The sequence below is a fragment of the Gadus chalcogrammus genome, chromosome 1 (assembly GCF_026213295.1).
Source record: "Gadus chalcogrammus isolate NIFS_2021 chromosome 1, NIFS_Gcha_1.0, whole genome shotgun sequence".
In the NCBI taxonomy this organism is placed as follows: Eukaryota; Metazoa; Chordata; class Actinopteri; order Gadiformes; family Gadidae; genus Gadus; species Gadus chalcogrammus.
In genome coordinates, this window is record NC_079412.1 from 12,967,908 (window position 1) to 12,979,096 (window position 11,189).

Below are 11,189 nucleotides of genomic sequence, written 5' to 3' on the forward strand. Positions count from 1 at the left end.
CAGGTTACTTTTACAGGTTCTTGCTTTGTTTCTCTATTGATTGGTTGATCCCAGAGAGGAAGATATCCCTGGCAGCTGTGGCGTGTCTCATTGAGTATGGTTAGGTCACTAAGGAGGATTTGTCAAGATTGTATCCTCTTGCTTACAACGTGGTGCAGTGAATTTTTGATCCCAGTCATTCTGGAGCAGGAAGGTGCCAGAGGGGCCTTTACAAAAGGTAATGGTTTTAAAAAAGGTGAGAATATTGCGGGATGAGAGACATAACCGAAGGCTTATGGAGGACTGTTGCATGGCGTTTGGGAGAAAGAAAAGTGAAAGATATTCGCTTACATGCTCATTTCTAGTTCTTCACAGCCTCGTGGGTTAAACCAACGCTATTAGGATATTTTTTTTTCATCACATCACTTGACCTCCGTTCCAGATCATCAAGACTACTTGTTCAGGTTGACCGACTCTTAACATCATCGCTAGACGTTGTTCACACCTGCCAGTCAGACCCACTTACCTGGACCGACCCTACCCCGTGTTCAGATTGTTGTTGTAGTGTTCCGTCGCTTTCGCCAAAACTACCGTGTCTAGTCTGGCAGACCATCCTTTGCCGCACCTCGCCGGCCGACGTACCGGCTGTTTCCAAACACTAGCCTGTCTAACTGTTTTTTTTATGCCATCCAGCTCATCGTCTCTTTCCCCGCGTAAATTATTTGTTGCTCTCAGTGAAGCCCTATTATTTGCTCTGTGTCGAGGATTGGGTCCACTCGCTATTCTTCCCCATAACACCTCCTAAAACCCCTCATACTGAAAAACAACTCAAACTCTAACTGACTTTATTGTCTGTCAAGTCAAAGGTTCTTATGATATTATGGACCTCTTTATCCATGACCTCTAAACATTCTGGTTAAGGAGGTCCATGATCAATAAGAATTGATATCCCTATGATATCCACTATAATACTTATCTTATCAATTATTAATTATTATTATATTATTATTATAGTATTTTTTATTATTCATTATTATAATTAATTCTAAAGAGTCACGTCGTCTTGTGCAGGACTTTAACCTGGTAAAGAGAGCCTACTGTAGTGCAAACTCTGGTTGGGAGTGTGTCCTCTATGTCCCTAAATGTTATCCTTGTATTATTGAATTATATGTTGGCCTCATATCCCTCCCAGCATCTACAGAGGAATCCATTACATCAGCGATTCAGTAGGAAAAGGGGATCCCGAGGAGGAATACGGAAACAACTGAGTAGTGACGAGGTAGGAGGCTGCCACTAACTGCAATTAACTTCTCCAATGTGCGCCATTACGCACAAATAACTGAACTTCCGCACCTAATCAACTTGACTCAGGACTACCGCCAAACCAGCCTCTTGCTGCTTCACGAGACATGGTTGTCAGAAGAAATAACCGATGTCAGATATAGAGGATTTAGACATTCTTTTTGACAGAGAACACTAGGATGACGAGTGAGGTCGATTGGGGGCGGGCTCTGTTGGAGTCACCACACAAGGGTGGGCTGTACTTCACTGTAAGAGAGATTGAATGCAGTAAAAACACATAACTATGACAGTGTCGTTCGGCCTTCACTACCTTCCCGTGATTTTACACAATTACAGCCATCCTAGTGTATGTCCCTGGACTTGTTTCACATTTGCAGCGGAGGCGCATTGCTGACTGCTACAAACAGAGCTGTCAATCAGAGTAGCGATCAGCCTGTCCTCCTGCTAGGGATTTTAACAGATGCGATGTCACCACACTGCTTCCAAACTTGGAGCAGTAGCCTATGTCACCACACCTACCAGACTTGACAGAACGCTGGATCTGTGCTTCGGTAACATACCGGGAGCTTATGTCGCAAAGCCCCGCCCACCACTCGGTCGCTCCGACCACAATGTCATTCTGCTGCTTCCAAAATTGAGACAAAAACTAAAAACATACAAACAAAAACTGTTCAAGTCTGGAACAATGACTCTGTTGATGCATTAAGGGGCTGCATGGAGATCACAGACTGGGAAAATTTTTCCAAAGCTGTGAGGGAGACCTTCATCTGCTGACAGACTCAATCACCTCCTATTTGTCCTTCTGTGTGGACACTGTTATTCCAACAAAGCAGGTCAAGCTGTACCCGAACAACAAGCCTTGGGTTACCAAGGACCTGAAACAGTGTCTTAACAACAAAAGGTGGCATTCCTACAGGGAGACAAAAACAGAGTGAAAGAGTGCAACAGTGAATTGAGAAGGAAGACCAGGCTGGCCAAACTCCACTATAAGAACAAAGTGGAGGAAAAATTCACCACTGGCAATGCAAGGGAGGCATGGCAGGGACTAAACACCATGATGGGCAGAGCCCAAAACCGGCCCTCATCCAATGCTCTGACCCTGCCACCTCTGCAGAGCAGCTCAACACATACTACAGCAGGTTCAACATGCCACACCCCCAGAATGACTGGACCCTCACCAGCAATTCATCACTCACAGTGGATAAAGGGAAGGTCACATCCATGCTGGGCCGCATCAACCCTCACAAAGCCTCTGGCCCGGACAGGCTCAGGGGCAAGGTGCTGAGGGAATGCTCAGCTCAGCTGGGTGATGTAATCACTCGACTATTCCAGCATCTCCTGGACTCCAGCTGTGTCCCACGGATGTGGAAGGAGTCCACGCTTATACCGGTGCCGAAGAGAGCCAACGCCAGGGAGATGAAAGACTTCAGACCGGGGCCCTCACATCTATTCTCTCTGAGTGTATGGAGAGGGTTGTGTGATCACCTCACTTCTATGGTGGTGGACAAGCTTGACCCACTTCAGTTTGCCTATAAGGCAAACGGGGGGGGATGATGCCTGTTTGACTCTCCTGGACACCGTTTGCAGACAGCTGGACTCCCCACATTCCACACACAGATTTTATTCATGGCCTTTTCTTCCGCTTTTAACACAGTCAACCCAGCCACCCTGTGCAACCGCCTTCTGGATCTACAAGTCCACCCATCACTCATCCTGTGGATAAAAGACTTCCTGCAAGACCGGTCCCAGCACGTGGTGGTAAATGGCTTTAAATCCAAGAACATGATTTTAAACACTGGTGTCCCCCAGGGTTGTGTTTTATCACCAATTTTATTTTCCATCTACACAAACAACATAACAAACAACAACAGTGACATTCCCCTTTTTAAGTATGCAGATGACATGGCTCTGGTGGCCGACATCAAGGATCACTCCTCTCTGGCTGCCTACTATCAGCAGGTCAACGCCCTGATGCAGTGGATCAAAGAGAGTACTTTGGAGCTCAACATCTCCAAGACCAAGGAGCTGTGTTGTGGGGGGAGGCAAACATATTCCCCCCAACGTCTCTTTGAACCTCTGAGGCTGAATGGGTAGACAGTGGAGCAGGTAGAGGCCTTTAGATACCTGGGCACAGATATGGACACCCACCTGTCCTTCTCCCAGCACACAGACTCTGTGTACAAAAAGGCACAGCAACGCCTGTTCCTGCTGAGGAAACTCAGGAGCTTTGATGTCAAACAGGACATTTTAACAGCTGTCTATAAATCACTCATAGAATCTGTACTCACGTTCAACATCACATCCTGGTTCACCCTCACCTCTGTCAAAAACACATCAAAGCTTTCCCGGATCGTCAATCAAGGAAGCAAAATAACTGGCAAAACTCAAATTCAATTATCAGTACTCCACAGCCAGGCAGTTAAAAGGAAAGCCCACCTCATTACACAGGATCCCACCCACCCCCTGCACAAGTCCTTCCAACTTCTGCCATCAGGCCGCCGGTATAGAGTGCCCCTATCGAAGAAAAACTCATTCATACCCATTGCCATAAACAGCTTAAATAAACAATGAACAATGGACAAAGGAACCCTGACGCACTGTCACTTTACACTTTACACATATCCACAGCTTTTATTTAGTTATTTTCATAGTATTTATATTTATACTTGTTTTAAGAACTATACACACTGTGTTTGCTCTCAGAGATCAATGTTGTTGTATGAATGCCTATCAGTACATTTTCATGTTTGTATGTCGAGCCACGTCATAGATGATTTTCTGTTACGACAGACAATAAAGTTTTCTGAATCTGAATCTGAATATTGATTTCTACCCTACATCCAATAGTCATCTCTCAATTGAAATACATTTTAGTATTTCAAAATATGACCAACTATCATATTGGGAGGAATATTAGTATTAGGGCATCCAACCCAAAGCGATATGACGCTACATACCTTGCCTGTTAATATAGGAAAAACCTTTTTTGGCAGGCTATTATTTATTGCAAGGCATGAGGTACAAGGTTCACTCATATATCCAATCAAATAAAAGACAATCTCATCTTAAACCAGGAAACTCTCATTTATAGATATTTTGTTGTTGGAAAAATCTTTGCGCTTGACAAGTGGAACAGGATCTAAAGAGGACCTCTATAATACGGCTAAACAGATTTGTGGAATGAGATCAAGTTAGCGCACTATAACTATGCAATTCCCGCTATAACAGCTAAATGAACATTTGGGATAAAGCCATGAACCACGAGCCACTACAATATCCTGCCCCCAACGGACCCGCACCTCAAATAATTGATGGCTGCAGTGAATATCTTGCATAGTTGTAAAGAACAGTGGCATGAACATCTCACACAATACACAAACAAGGTTAGTGACCAGAGTAAGGACTGACCTCGCAAAGTAATCCCATTTGTCCACATCGATGCCGTTCCTTTTGTTGGACACAATCTCGTACAGGAAATACTTCTCCGGATTACGGCCTCTGTATTCCAACTGTAACGACAGCACGAGGAAACGGTCAACAGACAAATAGAAATAGAAAACAGCAATGTAGCAGCTCACTTCAACGGAAACCCTTTTTCTGAGTCCTGTTGGGAGAGTACCATCGCTTCTGTTGGGAGAGTCATGGTACATTCTCTTCTGTTGGGAGAGTCATGGTACATTCTCTTCTGTTGGGAGAGCCATTGTTTCAACCCTTCTGTTGGGAGAGCCATTGTTTCAACCCTTCTGTTGGGAGAGTCATTGTGCACACCTCTTTTTCTGGATCATGAGGGTCGGTCCTTTTCCCAAAGATCAGCTCCTCGATGAAGAAGAGGTCCACTGGCAGCTCCAGCCCGTAGCCCTTCATCACCGGCTCCAGGTTGTTAACAGCAATCAGATGGTTTAACATGTCTAGCGATGCCTTCTCGTGCTGCAATGACACACACAGGTTGCTCAGGTGTCCCTGAGCAAGACACCTCACACTTACCGCTTCCAACCTAGCGACCTACGACCTAGCTGCTGCCTTGCATGGCGGACACCACCGTCAGTGTGTGGATGTGTGTAAAGCACTATGAATGCATTCCACACACACATTACCTTAACTCGTTCTCTTAGTTTTTATGTAACAGAGCTGCAGCAACATACTCTTTAACAGTGCAATGGCCAACCCTTATCAGCTGAAACATTACTGCCTGACAATGGATATAATGTTCATCATATGGTAGCCTGTTGTACACTGAGCTTTGCTTTAGGCAAACAAAAAGTTTTGCTTGCAACTTAAGGACTGAGGACCTGAATGTGTAAATTAATATAGAACAAGCTCTATAAAATATGTTTAATGAATTGCTGCAAAGGCAGTAGGTGGACTTCAGAAGGGGCCAGGCAGTGGGATAAATATCGATTGTATTCTAATACTAATTCTTATCTTGTTTGGTGATATGCATTGAAGAACAGATTCTTGCTTAACACTGCTAATGAAGTGAAGGAAAGGGTACAGTTTCCAACTTTCAATAATTTGCATGAATGGAGAAAACTGTATCAAGAATGTGTTCAGTGTTTTGCAGAAAATCCTTTCATGAGGTTCTGCTTAAATTATAGTTCTTTAAGAGCTATAATTTGAGTATTATCTTTTAGAAATGGCAGTCATCCACCAGCCATATTAATTGTATACTTTAAACAATTCATGGCCCTTCCCTGATTGATTCTGGATTTTTCTTGCCTGTCAATCACATTTGCACCAATGGCGTTATCATTTAAATGATTGAGATTAAATTAATGATTTTGGGTTGGAATACTGAGGCTGAGGATAGAAGGTAGTAGTTCAGGAACGTTAGGCCAGTTTGGCTTGTTTTAGCGTGTTGCCAGATAAGGGTCTTTGAAAGTCGCGGAACAATCTGCGAGGGGAATTTTGGGGAAAGCAGTGGGTGAATCCTTCAGTACCTTCCATTTGACTGGCAAGTCTGGAAGTACTTTAGGAATGAACATCCCATCAAACAGATGAGAGAAAGGTCCGTGTCCTAGAGAGAGAGAGAGAAATATGTTCAGAAATATGGAACCATTCATTATTTACCATCCCATCATTAATAATGTCAAACAGAACTGGTTTCATGCTCACACAGAAACTGGCCTATGTTGGATGTTTTGAGGTAAGGGTTGGGGTGCAGCTCTTGTTGCTCACCCAGATCATGGCAGAGGCCAGCGATTTGCACACAGAGGACGTCTCTGTCATCGATCTTCAGTTCAGGGTTTCTCTTTCAAAGCTTTAGCAAGCTTTCCAGCCAGGTACCCAACTCTGCAACAATAAATTAACAAAGATGCTTTAATTGATAAACGTTGCCTCAGAGAATCTGGTTAGATACAAACAAAAGTGACCAGTATAAGATAACCCAGTTAAACGCTGCAATATAAGTGTCAGTTAACCCTGCCACATGCCAGTGGGTGCCAGCCAGGGGTGTGTCTCCTCCGACACCAAGCCACAGGTAAAAGCTATTCTATTGTAATTGGCAAGATGTTTACATGCAGATCAGCTGCTTAATACCAACATGTCAGAGCTCCTCCTGAGTGTCTGTGGTGAAGGCTGGTTTGACCTGTGTGGCTTTGATACTGAATGCCCCAAGGTGTGCAGCCCACCCAGTCCCAGATTCAAATCAATCTGACTATGACTCATACCAGACTTCAGCCACACACGCTCCACTGTAAACTTGGTTTGGAGCTTCAAACACTGGTTTTCTACCATGTCGGTTTGAGACACTAGCATATTTTGACAACATACTTTCCCCAAAAATGTTTGGTAAGAACAAGCAAAAAAAAACTGCCATTCGCCCAGAATCTGCCCACGAGCATTTACAGCCCAGGTTTGGACTTTTTGTCTTCCAACTAGGTATAAGATATACATAGAATCCAAAATCTAGTAAAAGGCCAATCATCTTGCAGTTACTTGTACGATGTATAAAACCCCATTTCAAGCCTCATTGTAATTTGAAGTAATGTCAGCATGGATTCGTTTGTATGAATTCCAAACACATTTTTGAAAGATCTTTGGTTTTCAACTTAGTATGCTTTCAGACCCATCAGAATACCTCAATAGTAGTTGGTTCAACCTTAACCCATCAAATAAATGTCAATGTTATATGTTGTTTTATCTTTAATATTAAATATTCACAAATTATTTAATGATGCTCGTACACATAACCGCAAAGTTTAGCATAGGTATCCATTTTTTCCTAATCTGGGAGCCAAACTAATCTGCAAGCTCATGTTTTATTTGCTCTGCCATATTGTGCGGCCCTTTTCCTGGCTGGGCTTGGTCCAATAACAACAATTATCAAATTTGGGGCCAAGATGGCTGCCGCTGATGCGTCACGTTTGTTGCTCTAACTGGAAAGATGTTAGCCAATGAGAACAATAAATCTTCCAAAGTTCTTAAAGGTCCCATGGCATGAAAAAACTTATGAGGTTTTCTAACATAAATATGAGTTCCCTAGCCTGCCTATGGTCCCCCAGTGGCTAAAACCTGCGTTCGGTGTAATACGAGCACTAGGTGTTCTGCTCCCCTTTGAAAAAACGGAGGCTCAAGCGCGCTGATTTGGAATGTGGTCTCATATGTCGTCATAAAGGATCTAAACTCCCTTCTCCCCTCTGCCTTGCCCGCCCAGGGAATTTGGCCCACCAATGAGACACGACGATTGTGGCGAGCGCCGAATGTGAGTGTGTGTGATTACAGACACTGTAACGCAAGTGTTTATGTTGGTGTTATGGCGCATAACACGTCGGTTCTTTGATGTCTCTTGTATTTCCACAACGAGACTGTAGTGGGGTTATCTCAGCCATGGTTGAGAAGGAATTGTGAAAGGAACTTTGGCTTTGACTCCCTGAAGTACATGAACTGCGACCTGGTGCCTGCTGCCGGTTGCTTTCGGGAACTTCTTCAAATACTGTGTTTGGGGCCTACTAATATCTATATTAAAGCATCCATAAAGTAGCATGCCATGGGACCTTTAAGTAGTTAGTAACATCTAGCACAGCATGAAGCTGTCCGCCAGATCTCTTTACGCTTGAGTCACGTTTTGCTCTCGAGATTCTAATTGGGAATTTTGAGGTTCAGGACTGGTTTGTGGGGTATCAATTTGTGAATTACCGATTTGCTGTGCTAACTTTGAAAAATTGTCAGGCACATGCCCGGCATGACTCATGATGTTCCACTTGGCACCAGTTGCTTTGTGGACATGTGCGTGCCATCTGGTGGTAAAGATATTAGTAGTACGATACGGGATTTGACTAATTATCAAAACGGTCATAAAGATTTAAACTGGCCTAACCCTTGTACAAGGTGTCCACCGGACGCACGCACACACACACACACCACACACCACCACACACACACACACACCACACACACACCACACACACACACCCAATGGAATGCTCGAAGCGATTATGAGATGCTCCGGGGAAACGTAGTAGACCCCTCCGAGCTGCTTGATGTTTCTCAGTCTTTGGAATTGAGGTGTGTCTATGATTTTGACCAGCAGCGGGTGGAGTTCAATGGTCCGTGGATTGGGTCATTAAACACCCCGAGAAGAGCAGAGATAAAACATTGCTAAAAGCTGTCTGTACCGTTGTACCGTGGTTTTGAAACCAAAGAGGGTAGGAAAGCATAAATGCTGAATACAGGCTTTATCATTTTGCATTATGCTTCAAAGGGGGGAAAATTATTTTGGCTCAGTAAGAGTTTGTTTCAGCAAACCTTAACAATACAAACTTTGTGCTTAGCAACCATTTTCTGTGTCTTAACATAAATCTGTCCGTGGCAAATGCTGTTAACTTGTAACATGACTTTGTACTTTGTAGTTACCTTTTGAAAGCTGGGATCATTAGGTCTGGAGAATAAAGAAAAGGAGTGTATTAATAAAGTGGATCGGAGAAAGAGTAACTTAGACAGCACATTTGATTTGTCCATCACGGTTAATATTGTGAAAATTATCATGCGAGAGTCAAACACTTAAAACGATTGATGAAGTAAAACATTGCAGTTGATTTATATTTTAGCTGAATGAGAGAGAACACAACACAGCTATCAGTAGCTTGCTTGAACAATCCTACTTTCAGAAGGTGGTCTTTGCAAAAGATTGAATTTGGTCAGCCTGCCAAACTAAGGTGTCTGTATGCATCCAACAGGAAAGCCTGTACCTTCAAGAAAACTATCATAACATACTGGGACTACGGAGAATGGCCACTCATAGGATGCAGACCAAGAAAACATTTGAAAAAAAAATATGTCTATATATCAATCAAAACTGAGGACACTACAATCTAAGAGACCAACATGGTTGAGAAAACTATGTTGCATGATGTAATATAACATTTTTAATTTGAATCGTATTTTAAATTAGGCCAAAATGCATTTTGTCGCGTGCATCCTCATTGTTGGGGGAAAAACTGTAGTAATCTAGGTGTGGAAGTTTAAAGCAAAATAATAATGCAAAATAAATCCTCGTCTGTCAAGACAAACTAAATGAACACGGTACTTTAGATACATTTTCGATCAGCTCACGGATTTCTCTGGGCAAGACCCACTGATCGCTCAAACTCAGAAAGAATGTTAAGAGAAAGTGCTGCAACTTGTCGTGAATATCCTATTTCTTGTCAATATCAGACTCACCTGGCCATCTTATGAATTTTCTTTAGTAAGATGTTGTATCCCAGCTCCAGTAAATACGTTTTCTTTCAAAAAAATTAAACAATTAAAAAATGCTGTGTTAATTACTTTGAGTTTGTGTGTGGCATTAGCGGTCAATACTTCAAGCCTTGGACTAGAAAATCTGTGAGCTCATGTTTTATTTGCTCTGGTATATGCATCTAAAATACTATTCATACAAATCTCCATGCTGGGTTGGGCCAATCAAACTATTTATCTAATATAGGGAGGGTATATCAACAATTGTTTACATAGACGCGCCCAATGGGAGTGACGTTTCATAAACAACTGAGTGGCTGTTGCTGATGTTGCACATGTTTCATTGCTCTGATTGGTTTGTAGGTACATCCAATTGTGCCAAAAGGCATTAGGCTATGCACATATTGTCAGTACCCCTGGAATCCAACTGAGTAGTTAATAATAGAATAAAACACAAAAATACAGGGAGGGTTGCTTTAAGATATTTAACTATCTTAGAGCTCACATTCAGTCAAACATCTAATGGGAGGAGCCAAAAGTGAAAAGAAGGAGGTCCTCTGCATGAATCTTTATGTGTACTTTAAGATTTCCGTTTTTCCAATGGTAATGTTACTAGAGAAATGTAACTTATGAATTCAATTTTAACTTAGAAATGTAATATTACTACAGAAATGTAACTACAGGAAGATCTTGCTAATGGAACTATTTGGTGATAATTCAAGCTGAATCTGACCGCATCAGTCTCAACAGCTAAACTATGTTGTTTTCTGATTGTATTATGAATATTATTCTTATGAATACATTGACATATAGTGCAGGTTTACTTTTACAGGTTCTGGCTTTGTTTCTCAATTGATTGGTTGATCCAAGAGAGAAAGATATCCCCAGCAGCTGTGGATGGGATTGAGGTCGGTGGGTAATGAGGGTTGACTTTATAGTCACTTAGGGGATTTTTTGTTTATTCATTGCAAAGCGACTTGAATTCGGATACCGTTTTATTAGGGGTGTAACGGTACACCCAAGTTCGGTGCGTACCTTGGTTTTGAAGTCACGGTACGGTACAGGACGGTACGAGTCATAGTTAAGGCGCAATATCAAAAAACTGTTTGTTTGTCAAAACGGAGAATGGCCGTAGATCAGCAGCAATGAAAACATCAATAGACTTGGTTATGTTATTGCCCGTTCTCAATTTCCAGACAGGGGTTGTTGAAATAGTGTCGTGAGGGGTTTGCACA

At 42.5% G+C, this 11,189-nt stretch overlaps 1 protein-coding gene and 1 pseudogene across 1 annotated transcript in view; both read right to left on the minus strand.

The window, feature by feature from the left end:
- Positions 1 to 9,057, minus strand: part of LOC130399266 (deoxynucleoside triphosphate triphosphohydrolase SAMHD1-like) — a 9,221-nt pseudogene extending 164 nt beyond the window's left edge.
- Positions 9,058 to 9,322: 265 nt separating this feature from the next.
- Positions 9,323 to 11,189, minus strand: part of LOC130400843 (deoxynucleoside triphosphate triphosphohydrolase SAMHD1-like) — a 20,709-nt gene continuing 18,842 nt past the window's right edge. Inside the window, exon 15 of the mRNA XM_056605121.1 lies at positions 9,323 to 9,326. Coding sequence (XP_056461096.1) covers positions 9,323 to 9,326 — 4 coding nt within the window. The remainder of the gene's footprint in view (positions 9,327 to 11,189) is intronic.